We start from the raw sequence: 16,344 nt of genomic DNA, 5'->3' as shown, positions 1-16,344 counted from the left end.
CCGCCCCACTCTTACCTCAACGAGCGCGTGCGCTCTAATTTGACCAACAACATCTGGGGCACACGAGCATGCAACACAGGTACCCTTTTTTTTCTTTAGTGCTTCCTGTTTGCTGCAACAGTCCAAAAAATTATTTTCCCCAAAATATCACACGTAGACAATAATACCCTCGACGCTTACAAATGCTGAACTGATAGAGAGCGCGCGGAGGACAACGCAGGTACGAAGTAGGCGCTCTCTTCGGCTAGAGAGCAATGACATATAGCCTACGCTTCAGACTACCCTCCCTGTACGTGCCGTTGAATCAGAGTAAACTAGACTTGGAGAACAGAAACTGTTTCCGATGGATGCGATGGAAAAACAGGAGTCGGGACATACTGCTGTCCTGTCAGTCGAGAACGAAGCAGAGAGCACGCGAGAGGAGCGGTCCGGTGCACTCGACCAACATGACCTGGACACGTGCCCCGTTTGTCATCTAAGCTTCCATAGCAAGGAGCCCAAACTTTTGCCGTGCCTGCACACTTTCTGCGAGAGGTGCTTGCCTTTACCGTCGAGGAATCTGGACGTGACGGAACCGTCCGTCTCCCAGAGCGACGACGGCGCGACCAAACCACGTGAGTCACTTTGTTTACAAACACAGATCAAGGACCGATTAATGGCTGTCAACCTTTTCTACAACCAGAGCAGCTGCACGCACAACTGCATACATTTTACAAATGCTTGTAGCTACCTCTAACCATAATCACCTAAATGTCTAAATGTCATAAAAAATATAATCTGATGGTAAATAATACCAGAAATGTACAGTTTTACTAATTTACACCAACACCTATGCTCCTGCTTGATTCCAGTAAACGTGATCCGCTGTCCGGTGTGCAGGCAGGAATGTATGGCGGCAGATGTGGTGGATAATATGTTCGTGAAGGAGTCATTCGAGGCTCCCAGCAGCACGGTGGAGAGAGCAGTCCAGGTTGGTAACAAATGAATTAATATCAATTTGGGGACAGGCTGGGTTTTTGAGGGTAATTATCAAAATATAACTACGTAAGTTTTACTTGTATTTTTTATTTGTCATTGGCCATGCAGAAAAAAACATTGCTCTTGTAAGAACCAGAATAAGGCACTAGATGATTTCCATTTGCAGTGATTTAATGGGCAGGTGCACACTATATTAAAGGAGATATCTGTAAAAACAAAGCTACCTTGTCTTCTGTTGGTTTGTAGCTCTGAAATCTGGGCAGCAGAAGCAATGCTTGTCAGTAGAAACTTCACTGATATCAACTTAGCAGATAAGGGTCATCATTGCATTCCCTTGATTGAACAAGAAATGGTAAAACATGTGCCGAGCCATCATCTCCACGTCATGTTTCCAAATATTTATTAACTTTTGATGCTTGACTCCTCTTTCTATAGCTCTGTATGACCTGCAATGACAACACAGAAGCTGCTGGGTTTTGTGTTGAGTGTGTGGACTACTTGTGTACCACCTGTGTGGAGGCCCACCAAAGAGTCAAATTCACCAAAGACCATATGATCAGACAGAAGTCAGAAGTATCACAAGGTACTCAAACCTACCTGCTCATTTAGCTGTTTTAAAAAAATTAAATGCCTGTGCTGACGTATCATGTGATTCTTGCTACCGCAATATTTTAATGGGCAAAATGATAAGTATACATCAGTATGCACTGCATGCTTTTTATACTGTAAGAATTAGTTTAAAAATAACTATGGTGAGCCTTTTGCTGTTTTCCAGACGTTTGTGTTGTGTCGAATCAGAGGCCGATGTTCTGTCATATCCACAAACAAGAGCCACTGAAACTCTTTTGTGAGACATGTGACCTGCTTACCTGTCGGGACTGCCAACTCACCAAGCATAAAGACCACAGGTACCGCATTGTTTCAGTAATATTGATTGACAGAAGTGGGAATCACCAGGCACCCCTCGAAATGATATCACAATACATTATTATTGCAATTTTTTTTCACCACTGTTCATGGATTGATTTGATTGATACTGTGATCTCTCCATGTGATGCATTTGAGGCGGAGAAAAAAATTCACTGAGAGATTAAGTTACACCCCCACCCCCCAGTTCATTATGCATATTATGCATATTAACCTGTCTGTATTAACTCACTAATGTTTTTGAATTAGTTATCAGTTCCTTGAAGATGCTTATAAAAACCACAAAGAGCACATGGAGCATATGACTCATCAGTTACAGGAGAAAAAGAAACTGATAGAAGAGGTATCAGACTCCATAAATAGTGGGTATGTATTTCATTTTTCCTTAAAGATGTCTAGTTAAAAAAAAGTCACTTCTTCCATATTAATAAATGTATATTTTGTTCTTAGTCACACTTTAAATGTATGTTTTTCAGACTTCTTCTGGTGGAACAGAACCGTACTTCTGTATGTGATGAAATAAAGAAATCTGTCAGCAGTTTAATCCTCGCGATAAACAAAAAGGGCAAAATTCTACTTGATCAACTTGAGGTATGACAAAGACGATTACATGCAGCAAAACAATACTGTGTAGTAAAACTATCATGGACTAGTTTTACTCTGTAGTCCTGTAGCTTGCTGTGGAGTTGTTTCCAGAAGAATGTTATTTGTATGGTGAGTTTCGTGTGGCCTCGAGGCTCAGAGTTCCGCCACTCAAGCTGCTTTAACACTGCACTCCTCTTTTTCGTTTTCTTTTTTTGCAGGCTGTTACAAAAGATCATGAGAGTCTCTTGCGTAAACAACAGGAAGACATTGGCTATCTCTCCCAACACCTGGATCATGTCATCGACTTCATCAAATGGGCCACAGCCAAGAATGGGGGCACGGCCCTCTTGTACTGTAAACGTTTGGTGAGGCCTCTTTAATCAATTAACCATAAAGCAGTATCTTGTCACAGTCTTGTTTTCCTGATCTCAGGTTGTCTTTAAGCCTAGTATGTCTCGGATGTGATGAAGCGCAAGCATATGGCTTTTGCAGCATGCATGTTCCTCCTCTGAAAATGACTGATAACATTCCTTCTGTTTGCAGATTCTGTTTCAGATCGAAAACCTCCTTCAGGCAAAATGCAGTGCTTCATTCGTACCGCAGAGCACCATACGCTTCCAGTGCCGAGCCTCTTACTGGGCCTCAAATGTTGATTTGGGTAAGAGATTAACAAATGATGTGATCCACAGCCCTGAGAATGAATGGATTATTTGTTTTCTGCTCCAGTAAACTTGTATACCTTGAAATTTTATTTCAATTTTACTTAATAATTTTAGGGGCATTCTTCCATAAGATTGTATCTGTGGTGGTGATCTAAGTGAGACTTGCACAGTATTAATAAACAGGCATGAGGAGAGTCAGATGGTCACGGGGAGTTAGCTGGAGGCCAGTAAAACTTGGATGACAAATCCTATTATTTATTAATGCATTTGCACTTCTCTCTCACACAATGTCAGTTTTACTCTGACTGTTTTGAACTACCTTCATTTTTGCTGTTAATTGTTTGTTTTTTTATCACTGTTGTAAATATATAAATTCCTGGACTATCTCACACTATAAGCCTCCTTACTAGGCACCTGTGGCATTTTATTTAATTGTGTTGTTTACATGGTATGTACTGTACTGTTTTTACTCTTCATCATGCTGCTGTAACACACAAATTTCCCTTGTGGGATCAATAACGTATCTATCTATCTAAATGAAGGATTCATTGAGAGCAGAGCTCAGCATTAAATGAAAATCCTTGTCTAGCTGTTTATTAGGGGTGCAACGATATTCGTATCGATATTGAACCGTTCAATACAGTGCTTTCGGTTCGGTACGCATATGTATCGAACAATACAACATTTGTAATTTATTTTATCAACTTTCCTTCTGACGATGCTGTCTGTGTGGAGCGCTCAGTGAATCTGCGTTCGACTACTCCGCCTAGGCTGCACTGTCGAGCGCAGATCCACTGAGCGCTCCACACAGACAGCATCGTCAGAAGGAAGAGCGCAGGGCAAGCTAGCGAGACAGAAGTTAAGCTCTCCTTGCAACATGGCAAATTGAACCTCTCCCACCCTCATTCAGATCTGGCGTTTGGAATTATTTTGGTTTTCATGTGACGTATGACCCTGAAGGTAAGCGAGTCATGGACTAAAGTAAAACAGTATGCTGGATGTGCCACGCAATGCTCAATTACATGGGTGGGAGCTAGTGTGTTAGCGCAGTTAGCTCGTTAACGTGTTGGCCATCTAGCCCCACGCAGGATAGCTCGTTAACGGAGATTTGCCGTGTTGTGGCGTTAACGTCATTTCAACGAGATTAACGCTGACAGCACTAGTGTGAACACAACGAATATGACTGCACATTTACGCCGACATCATCCTAGTGCAAAGACAAGTGGAAGCAGACAAAAACAACAAGCATGCATGCTACAAACTTTACCCGAGTCATTTAGACAGCCGTTAGCACATGATTCTCCTTATGGGGACCTGATATGTTTAATATTGTGGCGAGCTCAGACAATGAGGAGACGGAGGTATCGTTTGGTCTTGCTTCCCGTGAGCTAGCCAGGGAGCACAGCCGTTTATTGACATCTGCAGAAGAACACTGCCGCTAGCTAACTGCTCAGCGCGGCAACCGCACAGCAACAACAACAACAACACACAGGGCGCCCTCTGACCCCGGAAGGACACACCGTCGCAGCGAGAGGGCGTCACCCGTCACTATGGCAACATAAACAAAACATAACTGTACAAACAGAACCCCGAACAGCCCTGACCCGCTATAATATGCTGCTGAGAATATAGCCCAGAAGAAGCGTATAGTATAGCTTTTATTTTGGAAAGAGCCATTTCTCTGTAATAAACTCTCTTTTCCAAAGATGAGTGATTCCTCAATCAGATTATTTATTTTTTTAAATTACTTTTGTTTCAGCAACATTAAATTTAAAAACTGTACTTTTGAGTTAAAATATATATTTATAATTTTAATAAATGACAAATTAAAAAGGCATGAACATTTTTTTTGTATCGAAAAAATATCGAACCGTGACACCAAAGTATCGAACCGAACCGAACCGTGAATTTTGTGTATCGTTGCACCCCTACTGTTTATATTCATCTGAGGCTGACAATCATAATGAAATGCAACATTTGTCTAATTTAGTCAACAGAAGTGTCTGAGGAAAGCAGAATTTCCATAACTGTAAACTGGATACATAGCATTTTGAAATATAAAAACAAGACAACTAATACCATCACATGTGGATTTTTCACAGTTTATACAGTAACTGATTAAATGGAACAAATTAATTGAAATTGTTATCTTTTGTTGCTTATATCCAATTGTAACCCAAGTTAGCATAATTTTACTTACTAACTGCCTCGAGTTTTACATATATCTCCCTACAGTTCTCTGGAATTTTCTTTCTGTACTGTATATATTTCATCACTCCCTGTTATGCTCATCCTGTCTCTGTGTGTATGTCCTCTCAGGCACTTTAATGGTGGAGAGTGTACCAGGCCACCAGCTGGGTGGTTTTCATCATGAGCACACCCACAGTGGGCAGAGTTCCTCAGGCTCACCCCACAGCATTGCCCTGGGAGCTCCCCATAGCACTCTGGCTCAGCTCCAGATGCAGGTGGACAAGCTAAACCCCCAAGCTCATTGGCAGCCCCAACCACCTCCTCCCCCCTGCACATGGCACCAAAGCATCCAACTACAGCAAACTGTCCCAGGGCCCCTACAGAGAGGCTCTCCCTCCCACAGTTTGCCTCCCCAACCAGACCACAGGTTTACGAGGCCTCTGCCCAACCATGTTAGCTCAACTAGGAGCATACTTTCTCCCCAGGTTACTGTGCGTTTCTTTGTGTGAGTGTGGATGTGTGCTTGCCTAAGTTTGACTGACAAGCCTTCTTAACAAGCACAGACAGCAGATGGCATTGTCCTAAATAGAGCTGACAGCTTTCACATCCTGAGCAATTTATGTCTTTCCTTGTCAGGAAGGATTTTAGTTTTGGATGAACTTATAGCTCAAAAATAAAGTAAATCAAATAAATCTGCATGACAAACAGCAAGCCAGCATGTAACAGAGGACAAAGGGGAAACTTCTTGAGTAAGGCTTGATAATATCTTCTTATTCAAGTTGTTTAGTCTGCTTCACTGGATGTTTGGGTTTCAATTCTGCAGCAGGACAATACTGGCATGTAAAGTGCAGACATTTGTTTTCTACTGATGTGAACAAGTTGTTAAAGCTGCACAGGAAACTAGTAGTAAAGGAGCAGCAGTCTTCTGCAGACAAATCTGGAAAGCTGATTGAGACTTTTCAAAGCATACTGTGGTCACATTGCATTGGGTTTTTAGATTGCGGCATAATGGTGGGGCCTTTTTTATCACATGCAGTAAAATGATTGTGGCATGCTCTCCCTTTTTCTGTATTGTCTCCATTCATCATAGTATCAGCAGAGAAGGACAGGAAGTGGCTCCACCTACCAAACCAAGCCCATGGATGGATTTTTCTCCACACCTTTCTATGCACAAATAACTCCGCCACCCCTCAGTGGTAGTGTCAGTTTACCTCATTCACAACAGAGGGTAAGCAACTTCCTGTATTGACTGAAGGCATTGTCATGGTATAATATCTGCTTTTAAGTAATTGATTTGCAATGGTGTGTTTAGACTGAGCCCACATATATGACCAGGAGAAATGATTCAACTGGTCCAATGTATACAGTGAAACCAAACTATCCTCAGGGAGCAGAAACTTCCTTGTCAAGCAGAAATGGTATGTTTGCAATTATTTTTGCATATTGTTTTTTTTGCAGTTTTTTTTAGCATAGAGAATATGTGTAATGTTGTATTTTTTATAATGGACAAATGCATTGTAAACTTTTCTGAAGCACCAAGACATCAAAGTTCAGTGGTGTACACTCCAGTATCCCAGAAAAAAACAAGGTAGGGGGGAGCAGTATGCGCACTTTTGCAAGTATACAAGCACAGATTATCTCTTTGTTCTGTTATGGCACTATTAACTCTGTGCTATGGGTCTCTTAAGTGAATTTATCTTTGATTGATTTTTGCTTTGTTCCCAAGCAGCATTTTTTGGAAAGCCCCAGAAATACACCAGGCTAGTGGAGCAGTGGGATCTGCTGCAAAGAAGAGACAACGATCATCTCCAAGGCCTATAATTGTCATCAAAGATGAGCCAGATGATGAAAGTAGTTATGTAAGAAGGGAATGATTTATTTCAAATACTGTATAGATTTTGTATTGTTGCTAGTTGCTTTTATCTGTAACTTCACAAGTCACAAGTCAGTGTATTCCTACTGCTGTTCCCAAGCCCGGATAAGCAGTGAGGGTTGTATAAAGAAGGGTAAATCTTGGCCAGTTCAACCATGCATATCTTAAAGAATGAGATTTCCATATTAGATCGGCATTAACAACAACTGCCTTTGGTCTTGTTGGCCAATAGGGTCCCTTTGAAAACTGTGCTACTGTAAGCTGAAGACAATGAAAGAAAGTTCAAGTTCAAGTTCAAAGTTTATTTGCCACATGCAGTGGCAGGTTGCCCTGCAGTGGAATGAACCCGCCCCCCGACCTTACACATACAACACGGACATCACATGGGGATACAAGTCAGAGAATGGTTGCATTACAGAAAAAACACTGAAATGTACACTACAATGGGAAAGGTACAAGAGGAAAAAAAGAGACCTCTACTCATGCTGGGCTACAGGAGGACAGCATGAGAACAGGAAACAAAAAAAACTCCTCTGCACAGAAAAGCACATACAGTAAATGTCCACAGTACAACATTATAGAGCACGTGACCAGCAAGAGGGTTGGGTAGGGGATAAGGAGTAATCCTAGGCAACACAGCAGTCATCCTGCCACCGCACCGACTCTCCAGCGCGGGCCCAGACCCGCCTCGTGTTCCCAGGAGGCAACAAGCATCGAAGGCATTGGAAGGGGAAGGGAAATGTGTGCATGGGATGGGAAGTCATCACACAGTCGTTATCAGGGAGTTTTTGTTCGGCTCCAGCCCCAGCTGGCGCCATGGTGTCCGCATGTTGATGTTGTCAATTTTCTTTTTATGCGAGCAGCTCAGACACTGGTCTCTCAATCTCCCATCCATAATTCTCTTTTAGGTTTTAGAGAACGACAGTGAGAGACTGTTCGAGGGAAAGTAATACACACGAGACAAGACAAGGACAAGAGGCTAAGCAGGGAAGATAAGGGGAAGGAGGAGAGGAAAAAAGTGCGACCGCCTTCGCCGAGAGCCAAGAGAGAGAGAAGAACGGGGAAAGGCGTGTTAGGAGGCAGTGAGAAAGAAGGAAAGACAGGAGTTTGAGAGGTGAGAGTAGGGACTTTAAATGTAGGTACTATGACTGATAAAGGGAGCAGATTGAATGCCATGATGGAGAGAAGTAGGGTAGATTTATTTTTTGGGGCAGGAAACCTGGTAGAAGGCAAGCAAGGCCAAGACCATTGGAGGTGGATTCTACCATGGTATCGAAGAGAAATTGAGTAATCTTGAAGGAAAAGATTAGTATTGTTGAGGTGAAGGTGGTATTACACAGAATTATGAGTATGAAGCTGGAAAAGGGGTCACCTTGAATGTTGTCAGTGCATATGTCTCACAGGTTGGATGTCAGAACAGAAAGGGGAATTCTGGAATGAGGTGGATGAAGTGTTTAGACTGTGTCCCCAGGAGGGAGAGAGTAGTGATTGAAGCAGACTTCAGTGCACTTGTACTGTACTGGTGCTTACTGATCGTCACCTCTCTTTCCCATAACTTCATGGTATGTCTCATCACCTTTATCCCTCTATAGTTACTACAGATCTACACATCATGCTTATTCTTGAACAGCAATATCAGTACACTTCTCCATTCCTCAGGCATCCTGCCACTTTCCAAGATTGTGTTAAACAATCTGGCTAAAAGTGATTAAAAAGATGATTGTGATTGTTTAGCATCTTAAGGTGGATGTTGTTATGATTTGGAGCTGCATAAATGAATTAAATATTATGAATGACTGGCAAATGAAAACCAACGTTTCCCTTTAAACGTCCATATTTGATCAGTACATCAACAAATCAGGTGTCCACCTATAAAATGGGCTTAGTCAGTGTTTCTCAAAGAGGAACACAGGATTATATATATACACAGGGGACTAGTTAACTCAGCAAGCAGCAGGAAGTAGAAGAACACAGGTAAAAGTAATGAGCAATATGTGAAAACAATTTGGGCAAGGATGGCAATCACAGAGGGAGGAAGAACAGAAAGTAGGAGGAAGCACAACAGATAGCTCACCTTCAAAGTAAAACAGGAAATAACCAGAAGACAAAGAGTCTTCTTGTCTCATAGACAAGAAGACTCAAACTAGACACAAACTAGACATGATATCAAAGACTGGAAAAGGCAGTGATGCATAAATCGTATTTAATAATACATACATAAATAATTGTATAGTATTGTATTGTCTTGTACATAAGACTTTTATTTTATTTTATTATTTTTTCCCCTTTTCTCCCTTTAGATTTTTTGTGTACACTGAGGGCCATGGGAGCATTGCAGTTTCAAATTCCTGTGTATAACTGTACATATGGTCTTTGACTTTGACAAATACAAGACGGTGGAAGGAATAGACAGGGAAATGCTATGTAAACTAAAGCTACTACTACTACTATCAATAATAATAATAACAACAATAATAATAATAATAATGCAGTAATAACCAATCATGAAAACTTTCAGCACCATGATAAATCTGTAAAATGTTGGTTATGTTATTTTCAGTTCTTGTTTTCTTGTTTTTAGGTACATCCCAAACAAAGAGCCAGCCTCCCCGACAGCACAGATGACCAATCCCAAATAAATTCCCAAGGTGAAGATGTCCAGACTTGTATACATAGCACAGACAACAAACCCTGTTGCTCTTCACACGCTCCAAGTGAGCCACTGGGCCAGAGTAAGACTGGACCTCCAACTCATATCAGTTCAGTGGGGGAACAGCAGCAGGTAGAGCAAAATAAAACCCAACTGGAAGACTCTAATGAGGCCTCGTGTGCTGTGTGTCAGACTACAGGACAGCTGTTGTGCTGCCAAAAATGTCATAAAGCTTTTCATCTGACATGCCACATTCCAGCTCTCCTCAAATCTCCAAGGTCAGCTCCATCAAACTTTATTTATTACTGGTCTTGGATGAAAATGTCACAGCTCATATGTTTTCATTTTAATAGCAATTCAATCGCTTGTTTTCTTTGTGGAATTAAAAGCACGTCAGAACAAATCCACTTTTGGCAAGTTGATTTTTACATCTTGGAGGTGTGAGATTTACATCTGACTGCAGCATTATGCACTTGTTGATGTGAGTTACTGCTTACTGGCTGTTGTTTTCAGTCTGTAAATGGTCTCTTTTTCAGCAGGGAATGGTTTTGCACTTTCTGTTGTGACCTGTTAATGCCTGAGATGGAGTATGTCTGCAAACCTGAAGCCAAAACGATAAAGAAGGAGACGGATTTTGAAGGAGCATTTTCCCCTGTGGACAAACGAGTCAGTGCTTTTTAAAAAAAAAAATGATTTACTACCATTTATGTAATTATAATAATGATAATACTACAATAGCCAAATGACTTGAATGCCAAGTAATTCAAATTAAGTTCAGAATTCAGCATAATCTGATAAGTCATGTATTTTCCAAATTTACAGCCGTTTTGTAAAACACCAGTAAGCAGCATCTTTTTTAAAAAACAAATCCACTCATTCATTAACAGAGAATCACCAGTTATCATTATGACTACATTATATAAGATATAAACCGTAAATACAGCTGCGTTCTCTGCAATAAGATAGATCATCCCATCTTACCTCAGTTTGATCCACCAGTTATGTTGTCTTAATATAGGCCGAATGTCTGAATGTTCAAATTTGGTCTTTTCATTCTCACATTCAGCACATTTCAGATAACTTTACATTTATAGAAATACTCGTCTCGGTTTATGTGGGGATGTTACTTGATTATAGTGTGTAGGAGGCAGAAAACTTGTTAGTTTATACGACATTACTTTAATTTGTAACCAGCGCTTATGTTCCTAAATGTACGATTTTAAATCATGGGTACAAACACCAATAAAAAATAGTAATTGTAAGTAGTAAAATAGTGCAGCTCATCTGCTTTTCCCTGAACAGGAGTGTCAGTCAATTGGGAAATGAACCATCAAGTTTTTTCATGTCTTTCTTCTCTTGCCCAGCCAGTTGTAGCGGATGGTCACCCCTCCCTGAGCCTGGTTCAGCTGGGGTTTCTTCCTGTTAAAAGGGAGTTTTTCCTTCCCACTGTCACCAAAGTGCTTGCTCACAGTGGGTCATATGATTGTTGGGATTTTCTATTATTGTAGGGTCTACCTTACAATATAAAGCATCTTGAAGCGTGTTATGATTTGTGCTGTATAAATAAAATTGAAATAGCTTGGGTTAGAAGGGAGTTCCTTGTCTAATTTTGTGTTTGTTATCTTAACAAGAAAAGTTCTGTTTTTAAAAAAAAATAACATGCATAAAGCAAATGTTTGATGGAAAAAGTAAATGTGTAGTCATCCTGTACGTGATAGCTGTTAGGTTAGCTAATATTCTCATCTGCTTCTGCAGTGCACTGCCTTCTCCTACGTGCAACCAAGACTTGTGCTGTCACACTAGGGTCTTGTCTGCTGGCTCAGTCTTCAGCTACGCAGTTCATTTTCCCAGGAGATTTCACCTGCACTTCCAAGTACAACACTGCCAGAACAGGCGTTGGAGGCAGGGAGTAGAAATAAAGACGTCATTCACCCTGTTACAAATCAGTTTACCATCAAAAGGATTTCAAGGCTGTTATTTTTATGGTAAAACATTTACATTGCTTTAAAACAGTGGTTTGTTAAACTTAGTATCTGAAGGGCTAGATGCCTGACATTGCATCATGCATTTAATAACTGATAACAACTGGTAAGAGTGCAAGGGCTGACACAAAGCAGAACGGTGTTGAGAGATCCTGAGAGACGACTCTTACCAGTTTAATATTCTGCTTGACACACCACAGATGGGAGAAATGTGTTTGGTTGTTCTGACATGTATTAATTCAGGCTTATTTTTTGTGTTGCAGAAGTGTGAGAGGCTGTTGCTGTACTTGTTTTGCAGTGAGCTCAACTCAGTCTTTCAAAAGTCTGCATCTCTCTTGGTGAGTCTGAACGTAAGACTGACTATAGTGGAAAAATTAACAGGATTACTGTCAGATGGAGTTACTGTAACTGTAATTTTAATTGTATGTAATGCACCATATTTATCAGTGATGACAGAAATTAGAAATCAGAGGCAGAGCAGCTTTACTGTAAATAAACCGTAAGTTCATTGCAGGCCCAGAACTTGCAGTGTTTGATAATTGGACTTGAGGGGTCAGTGTGATTCTGGTGGTTTGGCTTGAAATAGCTGTTTATTTGAACTTTTACATGGCAAAACAGGGTAAAACTCCATAGTCCCATGTGCATGCTGTTTACATGTCGATGGACACCACAGATTTGAAAAAACTAAAATGACAATAATGTGTTATTGTTCTGTTATCATTTCCTTTCTAAATACTACAGGTACATGCTGATGACAGTCTGACTATAAAGGGACCAGTGAGTTTTTCCACAGTGAAAAACCGTCTAGAGGCTGAGCAGAGTATGTGCTATCAAAACCCCGCAGAGTTTGTATTAGACATCAGGCTCATCTTTGGAAACTGTGTGGCCTGCTGTGAGGTACCATAGACAAATATTCTGCAACAATAACTATTATTCAGTTCTTGACACCTGTTATTAAAACTGTTTCATCCTTTTCGTTTTATCTTCCTTCAGTGCCAGAGTAACACTGAACTTGCCGTGACATGTAGGAGATTTAAAGAACTCTTTGAAGATTATCTGAAGCTCATCTACCCTGATCAGACCTTTCCAGAAATCAAACCAGAGATGTTTCAGACTGCTTCACCCGATTGTCAAGATTCTCAACTCCAGTCTCTTGACAATATATTCCCACTTGCAAAACGCCAACGCACATATTCAGATTTCCAGGATGCACCAAGCTGTCACAGTGGAGAAGAGGGTATTGGATTAAAGCTCCAATTTTCCTAAACAATTGGATATGTGCCAGATGGCACAAAGAATGTGTGGTGTGTACTGTTTTATTAAAAAATATTGCCTTCAAGTTACCAAATACATTTTAGTTTTAATGATTAAATGGTATTGCATGACAAGAATTATCAATTCAGACATCAAATGGTACTTTTTTGTGTTCAAATCAGAATTAAAGCTAGTAGGTTTTGCAGTATTTCTACTTCTGACTGAAACCTGACATTTTAGTTGTTCTTTTGTTACTACTCCTGTAATCAAATGACAGTAATCACAAACTCTCAGGTTTCTATTGTTAAAATGTGTTTCAAGGCCCCTCACAGCCAGAACATCGTGAAGGAAAATGCAGTTTTATTTACCATCTTTTAATGTATATTCTGGCTTCTTTATATTATATATTCTGGTGACGCTGCCCATGTAACAATATGTGTGATTATATCCGTCAGGGGCATAATGTTGACGTAAAAAGCTTTCTTATAAACATAAGGCATGGAGAATGGTTTTCTCATCACCAGAGGTCAAAACATTTACGCATACACCTTCCTGCATTCAGGTCAACTTGCATAACTGAACAAGTATAGTAACTGTTATTCCTTATATACTGAGTAGCAGCTCCAGCTAAGGTTTAATGTTCTACGCCTTTTTTGCTCGGTAGCTCCATGTTAATAGAGTTTAATGTTGTTCTACAAACTCCTTTGTGTCCCACGGGGCAGATTTCAGTCTGCCTTTGATGTGTTTGTGACCCTCTGCAGATTGACATAGACGTGGCAAGACCAGCTTTAAGGAGCTTCAAAGGAGCTGCGCTACACCCCCCAACAACAAGATTAACACTGTTTGAATGCGACCTTGGCCACTCCAATTTCCTTCACCTATTAGCTTGCAAGTCAGCTCATGCTGCGTTTACTTGTTAAACCCCAAATGTAGATTTGAGGTGGAGTGAAGGAATGAGGCTTAGTTGTTTTTGGTGGACTGAAAGGCATGGGAAGTTGCCCTCTGACTGTTCTCCAGCCAGCTGGACTGGAAGCATGGCAGGGTCCTGGCTTTCATGTTGGACATTCTTCATTCCTTTTATGGCATATTATCTCTTATTAGATAAGATTAGGATTGGTCAGCACTAAAGACTTGCCCTTTGTTGTGATAATTCTAAGAAGGGGTTGCTACGTCTTCAGCTGATAGAGGACTCCAGGAACTACATATGCTTTACTATAGTAGTACTACAGTCTTAACCCAAAGGTACAGCACACAGAGCACCCCCCCCCCCCCCCCCCTTTCCTTTTTTTGTTTTGCATATTTGTTACATGTTTCAGATCATCAAACACATTTTAACAATAGATGAAAATAACCAGAGTAAAAACCAAATCCTTATCAGGGTTGTGGGAGGGGGGGGGGGGGTTGCTGCTGGGGGGCGCTGGAGCCTTTCCTAATTGCCATAGGGCAAGAGGTGGGGGTACACCCTGAACAGGTCAACAGTCTGACAGAGACAGAAAACCATTCATACTCACATTCACACCTATGGGCAATTTGGAATCACCAATTAACCCAAACTCACTAACTGCATGTCTTTGGCGAGGAGGAGGAAGGCGGAGTACCCAGAGACAACCCATGCAAACATGGGGAGAACATGCAAACTCCACACTGAAAGGCCAGATGGTGGAGTTAAACTCATGTCCTTGAGTGAAGCAACAGTGGTAACTATGAGAAAGAAAAAAAAATGCAATTTTGAAATAATAAGTAACTTTATTAAGGTAAAAAAAAAAAATTATCCAAACATACCTGACTGTGTGAAAAAGTAATTGCCTTTGTTATTGTGATAACCCCCCTAGATCCTTGGCTCATAGAGGTCTCCAAGAACTACATATGCACTGCTAGTAGAGGCTTAACCCACAGGTTGAGAACACAACAAAGTCCTGCGTTGTGGACGTTTCTGTTTCTGTGAGAAAGTAACACAAAGAAATCAGGAAGGGGCCAAATACTTTTTGATAACACCGTTTAGGATTTATAGCAACTTTTTTTCCTGTCTTGCTGATACTAGACTTTGCTTATTTTGCCAAATGATTTGGCAATCCATTACAAAAGCCACCCCACCGTGTCTGCTTTTACTTGTGGCAAGGTCTAATTGCTGTACTGTAGTGTCCAAGTGCAGGTTGATTCAAAAATATTTCCCATTTTCCATGCAGGTGAAGTGAAAAAGGAGGAAATAAAAAAGAGACAAAACCTTTCTGTGATGGATTACCTGCTCAAACAATTTCCCCCGAAGCTTGTTTATAATATAAAGCCCATTTTCAAAAATATTATATTAGAAATATTGCAATTTGATACATATACTGAGAAAGGAAGCTGTGGATTTTCATCCTAACAACTTACCCCAGTTACCCACCTCTGTAAAACTGGTGTGGTATAGTGAAATGAAAGAGAACTGCCAAGAATGTGCAATTTGTTTATTCTATTAAATGAGCTACAACATTCAAAACACCAGTGTGCTGTATTAAAATGTACTTTTACAGAGAGATTGTCAGAGTACTAGCAGAAAATACACACTGTAGTGGACGGAAGCACAAAGAGATCAAGACACGGATCATCAAGCACTACACATTTAAAAGGGCAGTTATCCTTTTATGACAGTCATATACCTGTGGCCTTTTTTATACGCCTGTGGTGTCCTTATATCAAGCCCTTGGTGGTGTTTCTTGTTGGTTAGACTGGTGGTGGTGGAGCCATATGGCTTTGATTAGAAGATCATTTAATCTCTCTCTGTCACAATGCCCAGAGCCAGTAGACTGATTGAATTTGCAGAGGGTCTTAGTTGGTACAAAATGTTTATAAAGCACTATATCAATTATTTCTCCACTTCTTGCCAGTTCTGGTAGACGTGTGTGAGTGCATGCGTCTGTGGCTTGTTTATATGTAGCCACTTTTCACAGCTCGTGATCACTTTGACTGATGTTGATTGCACACATGTGGCACACTTAGGGAAGATTGAATTCATTCACATTACTATAGAAAATTAAGCTTTATAGTAGGACTGCAGGGACCTGTGACACTGCTGTGAAGATACAATATTAAGGGTGGGATGGGTTGGGAGGCGGGGGTGTCACAGAGCCAGGTCTTAGGTCTCTGTAAGTGCACCAAACTCAGAAATAACAGCAGTTAGTGGTAGTGAAAATATTTATTTATTTTTTATTCCCCTTATTTCCTCAGAGGAATCCAAAAGGTTTCAAGGCTTACAGTCTGGAC

General features: G+C 40.7%; 1 protein-coding gene across 6 annotated transcripts; it reads left to right on the top strand.

Moving 5' to 3' along the window:
- Positions 1–16: 16 nt before the first annotated feature.
- On the top strand, positions 17–15,521 carry LOC146665203 (transcription intermediary factor 1-alpha-like). 6 transcript variants are annotated; one of them, XM_085412739.1, is made up of 19 exons: positions 17–614; positions 852–970; positions 1,414–1,561; positions 1,754–1,886; positions 2,155–2,271; positions 2,382–2,496; positions 2,709–2,855; positions 3,034–3,148; positions 5,472–5,827; positions 6,433–6,570; positions 6,655–6,760; positions 6,876–6,930; positions 7,069–7,201; positions 9,797–10,143; positions 10,402–10,531; positions 12,111–12,185; positions 12,589–12,744; positions 12,841–13,151; positions 13,863–15,521. In XM_085412739.1, the coding sequence occupies exons 1-18, from the start codon at positions 344–346 to the stop codon at positions 13,111–13,113; spliced, it is 2,934 nt and encodes a 977-aa protein (XP_085268865.1). In that variant the 5' UTR covers positions 17–343; the 3' UTR covers positions 13,114–13,151; positions 13,863–15,521. The 6 variants fall into 6 exon arrangements, with proteins under 6 accessions (XP_085268865.1, XP_085268866.1, XP_085268867.1 ...); XM_085412740.1 differs by lacking the exon at positions 13,863–15,521 and having other exon boundaries at positions 7,072–7,201; positions 12,841–13,832; XM_085412741.1 differs by lacking the exon at positions 13,863–15,521 and having other exon boundaries at positions 10,405–10,531; positions 12,841–13,832.
- Positions 15,522–16,344: the final 823 nt, after the last annotated feature.

This window comes from Rhamphochromis longiceps, linkage group LG7, assembly GCF_057381845.1.
Source record: "Rhamphochromis longiceps isolate RC_006_pf linkage group LG7, R_longiceps_female_GT1.1, whole genome shotgun sequence".
Classification (NCBI taxonomy): Eukaryota; Metazoa; Chordata; class Actinopteri; order Cichliformes; family Cichlidae; genus Rhamphochromis; species Rhamphochromis longiceps.
Note: the sequence above shows the minus strand (reverse complement) of the source record. Positions and strands in the feature narration are given on the sequence as shown.